This window comes from Labrus bergylta, chromosome 21 (assembly GCF_963930695.1).
Source record: "Labrus bergylta chromosome 21, fLabBer1.1, whole genome shotgun sequence".
Lineage (NCBI taxonomy): Eukaryota > Metazoa > Chordata > Actinopteri > Labriformes > Labridae > Labrus > Labrus bergylta.
In genome coordinates, this window is record NC_089215.1 from 12489689 (window position 1) to 12495704 (window position 6016).

Consider the following 6016-nt stretch of genomic DNA (forward strand, 5'->3'; position numbering starts at 1 on the left):
TCAGAAAAGTATTGCCTTTAAATTATTCTTTTCTTGTGGTACCATAGTCCCAATCTTAAACAGTCTTTAATCCCTTGATCTATAACCGCCGTCAAACTGAGGCTGTGTTCTCGCTTTGCTCGCTCTCACTAGCTCACAACCCGCTAAATATTTCCAAAAGAGAACATGCTGCTCATTCTCCACTGACAGGTTGGTGATCATGAGGCCAATGATTGGTATCTTTATTAGGAGGATCCCAACCCCAGGGCCATGACAAGGGCAACTTATCTCACCTACAGCAATCACAGGAGGAATGGCAGGTCAGAGCAGAACTAGTTTAGCCTGACTAACTAGTGTTTTTGATCTCCTCATTGTCAGTTGACTCTTATTTTTCTGCTGTCAAATGTCTTCATTTAGGAATTAGCTGCTCTTTCAGTAGGAACACTTCAAATAGGGCACAGTGTACCCATTCGATCAATGAAGAGTTAAGAGTAAATCAATCAATGAAGGTGTCAGTGGCACAGGTAATTTGATAAAGTTAAAATCACACAGAGCAAACGCTACATACAGTACTGTATGTCAATTATATATGGGAGCAAAGTGACTTGGAACAAAATGGCAAACCTTGAAGGAAACTACACCCTCTGATAAATATACTTGTTGGAGCCATGGATGGATATAATTGTATTTGTAGTATTTATTTAAGGCTGAGGTAGTCTGTTATATATTGGTGTTTTGGGTTATTGATTATTATATCATTTATTAGGATTACATTGAGTAGGGGGATGTCAGGTCACATGGGTATGGGTGGAGATGTATTGATTTAACTCACCTGTTCACCTTTTGTTCTCAGTGGAAGAGAGAGGGTGAGCTGGGTTGACGTATTTTTTGTTGACCGCTATTGTTTCTGGTTCACTGTGATTTTGAGTTAATGCACGTTATCATACGGTAAGTTGATTATCTTTTTTTTGTTGATAAAAAAGTCAAACTTATTTTACGTATCACAGTATTCTTTTGAAAGCGCGTCGGACAAAGATATTAGGCCCAACCTCAGCCTCTCAGCGGCTTCATCTTCAGGAAAGCCGCTATAATACTGTAGCAGGCTTCTATGTCATCGGACTGATAGCCACATCTCAAGTGTTTGCTTCAAGTACAGTCCAAATGGAACCAAAATAAATACTATTTTATATTGTATAAAAAGCATTCCTTTTTAATTATTGTAGAGCAGTGGTTCTCATGACCCAAATTTCTGATATTTTTCAACCAACCAGATTCACGTTTGAACCTGTAACGTTCAAAGATGTAAAGCCAAAAACTGAACCAAACAAACTTCACAGACTTTGTGACAAACATTTTTTTCTCCCAGGCGTGCGTTCAGGACCCACTGAAAACATCTTCATGCCCCACTTTCGTATCCTGACCCACCATTTGAGAACCACTGTTCTCTAGAGTTTGTTAAAGTCGGACTAAAATGACAGCAGAGGAAAGAGATTGATACCAATCCATTTTAATTTAGAAACAGTTACATGAGGTCACAGTTCTGTTACATGTCCAAGTAGTGCAGCACAGGGCAACATTATGCAAATCATGGTGTTGATAAATAATGGTGTTCACTGACAAGTCAATCCTTCATTACACCAAGTGTACATAGATCAGTTAAAATTCTGAATTTGGATAGATGATTCTTTACAGGTTATATATATATATATATATATATATATATATATAGCTGGAATAATACAGGAGACCAACTCATCTGTCTTCCCATGAAATATCTTTTTAAGTAATCAGGTTGACATTAAGAATATTTAAAGCTACAGTGGATAGCAGCAAAGTTCTGGTGGCTTTGAGGCTCAGGTTTGCTGGGATGCTAGAGACCTCCTGCAGACTGAACTGAGGGCACTTACAATAAATAATTCAGTACGTGATTGGATAAAAAGAAAGATAGAACATACAGGCAAACAGCTAAATTCTCCTTCCATGGCTCTAATGCCTCCCCAGAGTAAGGCCCAGAGCCATCAGCACCAGAGAGTAGCACGCCTTGGAGGAAGAGCTAGTGGTCTCTCTGGCCTGTGTGGTGACCTCTTGTGCTGGCTGGATGCCTCTGAAGACATTCAGCATTACCTGTGATTCATTGTTCCCGATACGTGGCAATTCGCTGAAGAGGTTTATCTAGAGAGGAGATAATGGACCAGTTATCTGCATGAAGCAATGCAAGAACATATTTATCACAACCAGCCTGGCTTTAGAAAGAAAAAGAAGAAACTTACAATTTCACTGCTGACTTTGATTGGATCCTTAAACACGGTCCAAACTACAGCTTCATTGCAGTTAGGTGTGGTCAAGGAGCCGAGGTAACGGTAGTAACTGTCGAGATTCACGCCAAACAGGAGATCATTTATTGAAAAGCCGGGTATAATCGAAACCTCTTCACCTGAGGGAAGAAACAAAAACCTGTAAAGGGGCTGTAGCTGGCAGGTTTGATTACAGCAAAAAGAAAAAGGGAATCACATCTCCTCACCTTGGTTTCGGATGCTGCTAAGGTAGGAGCTCAAGTTTCTCCAGCTTTCAGGTTGCCCGGGTGAATTGCCCACCTGTAAGGTTCACTCATTTGTTTAATCGGCTCAAAGTGGAAATAAATACAAATATTTCCGCAGTGGAACTACTCCATCGAGAAATGAAACTAAAAGGGCAGCACCCTATAAAACTTAGATAAGAGATGGCTGTTTTTGATGAATCATTACATGAACACATTTTTCTCACCTCAATGAAGAAACCAAGAGCAGCCAGTCCTTTAGGGTCTGCAACAGCCAGAGTTGTGTTCCCATTGAAGGATGCCCCAATGTTTACAATGTGCATCTGGGGGAATATAAAAAGGACAGACTTAATTTTCTCACAATTCTCACAACTGTAATTTGTAGCTCAGTATAAGTCAAAAACTATGCACTCAACCTCCATGGGGTAGCGCTTGCCATTCACAGTGTGTTCAGAGCCAGGGATGGAGGTGCCATTACCCCAGTGCAAGTGGAACTGCAGGCTTTCGAAGGTCTGGGGCAGATCTCCCCCTGAGACCGTTAGACCACTGTTGAGGATGACTTTGACTGGAAGAGGGTAAAAAGAGGATAAATGGTTTAAAAAAAAAAAAAAAAAGTTGTCTTTAAACGCTATTTGCAACAAATTGCATTTGCAAAGCTGCAAGAATAAGCAGCGAAAACCTTTTTTTTTTTAATTTATAAAAATTTTACAACATATTTGCCCCACCCCTAACAAGCCAAATTACATCAACTCAGTTTAAGTGAGTCTCTGTCCACACACACCCTCTACTTACTTGTCTTTCCTGTGTTTTCGATCTTACTCATGGCGGTGGTGCTGTCGAAGTTGACGAAGTTGAACGCAGACAGGTTGGAGTTCTCTTTGACATCAGATGTGACAATGTCAATAGGCGACTGTCGCGTGCCATTGCAGAATTGAGTAGCAATGGTCGGCCAGGTAGTGTAACCTATAAAAATCAGACAATGGTGTGTCAGCAGGATGAAGAGGAGCAGTTAAAGTTGTGTGTGATGATATAGGGACAGGGATAAAGATTAGCCTACTCACTGCATTGTGGGAGGTGATAACACCATGCTGGAGGAAGAAGAAAAATACACCAATTTACTCACTTATAGTTAAGATATATAGCCTAACTTTTACAATAATAGTTTAAAAAAAAAAATACCTACCAACAGAATCTGAGGCACAATGGGCGCTGGATACCAGGGCGCACACAGCCAGCACAGCAACAAGCCACTTCATCTAAATATGTAGAACACCAGCAAGTCATACATCCATTTTTTATAACTAAAAAAAACAACAAATGAACAAACATGTTGAGTAGCCTATGTTGCCAAATGTTCGCACTGAAGATAATAGCAACAAACAAATCCACTCAATTTATTTTTAAGGTGTGCAAAAACTAAATTAAATGCAACCAATTTACCAATTAGGCAGACTTTTAAATTACAGGTCACTAACTGGTCCTTGTTTCCCCTGTTTTTTTTTTTTGTTTTTTTTTAGAAAATGCCGTTATTATTTAAGCATATTCTGTTTGTAGTCGTTCCTTACGCAGCTGAATCCATTTAACCTGAGGTGTTGTAGAAGTTGCAGAAAATACAACTATTTAGCACGCAGTGATAATAAACAGATTGCAAAGTAAGGTACAATGAATAAAATAAACAACCGAAATATAGCCCACCTCTAATAATCATCTATGTTAAACCATTTCGGCCGCGAATGAGAGTCACCAGTCTACGCATTAGTGCATTGTAAAAAGAGCCAGTGTCTTACCTTTGACGCACCTGTCTTTCCTCTCAATCTACTGACTACTGTGGAGACTCCCCCAGCCGCTTTTTATGCGCTCAACCCCTTCAGCATCTGCTGCGAAACCGCCTCTACCAGACATCGAGGGAAGTTTTTATCTCACTGCAAGAATGTTCCTAAAGTGATGAGATCTACTGATAGTATGTTTAGAATCCTCTAAAAAGTACTCCGGTACCTCATTGAGAACACGTTTTCTGTGTGTGTGTGTGTGTGTGTGTGTGTGTGTGTGTGTGTGTGTGTGTGTGTGTGTGTGTGTGTGTGTGTGTGTGTGTGTGTGTGTGTGTGTGCGCACAAATTTGTGAGGGCTGGAGATGTGTATGTGATTGTATTTTGGTATTACAGTGTTCTGAAAAGAAAATTAATTAAGTCAATTCTTTGTGAACATCCAACTTCGATTGGGACATCACTAAGGTATCACCTCTATATGGTTTAGGCACTTGTAATTGTGGCAGTGATGATGTTTAAAAATCAATCTCAATGAATATTTATTAGTCTGCACTTTCCATCATGCTTACACTCTGAGGTGTTTTAGGGTGTAATGTCTATTGTAACGAAAGGCAGGGCACTTGATATTGATAGAACAACATTTAAAGTGACTCTATACTTGAGGGGAAATATCTGTGGAGCAGGAATATAGAACAAAAAAAAAATAGACTAGAATCTTGATCAGTGAACCTTTTTTTATTCTTCACTCCTCCCTTTTCTTTTCAGTCATCTGTGAAGATACTGCAGGTTCAGGATTCCTGACTGATTAATAATGACATGTCAAAATTGAATTTATTGTTCTCCCACATCCTGCATACGTCTGACCTCGCCCTGCACACAAATGCTTTTCTTAGAACTGAATCTATAAAACAGCCTTAGGGACAGGTCCTCTTCAAATAGCAAAAAGGAGTAGGTTAAGTGCTTTGGGGCCATTAACACATTCAATTCCTAAAAAATGTAGAGGTGATAAAGATAAAGATAAAGACAAACTTTATTGATCCCTCATCGGGGACATTTTTGTTTTTTAACAAAAACAATACATGATTAAAAGTAAATGTAAAAGAATTTGAATTCACGGCTATATGGCATTAAGCTTCTGTCTATGAATGTCTACTCATTTTTCTACGCGTTAAAGAGCATACGTAGATTTTGTTTATTAGATCACAAAGATTATAAGCTCTCATTATTATTTATGTCATTTAAAGTTGTGTCACTTTTATTGTGATACATCAACAAACTTGCATGATGGCAGCATATAGTTTCAATCAGGAAAGACTTCATTAAGAATGAACAATCATTTATTTAACAATTTAGGAAATAAATGTGCAAAGTCTTTGGGGATAAGACTCCATCACGCAGACTTCATGCACTCGGAGGGGTAATGATGCTGACAGCAGGATAGGATACCCCCCTATGGAGTCTAGACCCTGGTGGTGGTAGTGATAGAAGAATGCTGGATGTGATGAGAAGTGTGTTTCTGAGGCTGTATCTGAACTCTGCTGAGCTGGAATGGTGGTGACTGGGGCGGAGCAATCGCATTGAAATGACAAAAATGACTGTGGAAGAGAGAGAACAGGTTTTAAAATTGGACTGCGGCAGAATGATTTGTTGAGAGAGGTTGTGGCAGAGTCGGGTCTGTGTCATTAGAGTAAACTCCCCAACTCAGCTGAGCCCCAGAGCAGGGAGATGGTGGAAG

General features: G+C 39.6%; 1 protein-coding gene across 2 annotated transcripts; it reads right to left on the reverse strand.

Annotated features, from left to right (window-relative positions):
- Positions 1-1466: 1466 nt before the first annotated feature.
- On the reverse strand, positions 1467-4435 carry ca15b (carbonic anhydrase XVb). Of its 2 annotated transcripts, none has more exons than XM_020640431.3 (9): positions 4303-4435; positions 3699-3771; positions 3577-3603; positions 3308-3478; positions 2932-3080; positions 2743-2838; positions 2501-2573; positions 2250-2413; positions 1467-2151 (listed from the first exon to the last, which is right to left on the reverse strand). In XM_020640431.3, exons 2-9 carry the CDS (start codon positions 3769-3771, stop codon positions 1966-1968), a joined length of 939 nt encoding a protein of 312 aa, XP_020496087.1. In that variant the 5' UTR covers positions 4303-4435; the 3' UTR covers positions 1467-1965. The 2 variants fall into 2 exon arrangements, with proteins under 2 accessions (XP_020496087.1, XP_020496094.1); XM_020640438.3 differs by lacking the exon at positions 4303-4435 and adding an exon at positions 4211-4235.
- Between the last annotated feature and the right edge of the window lie 1581 nt (positions 4436-6016).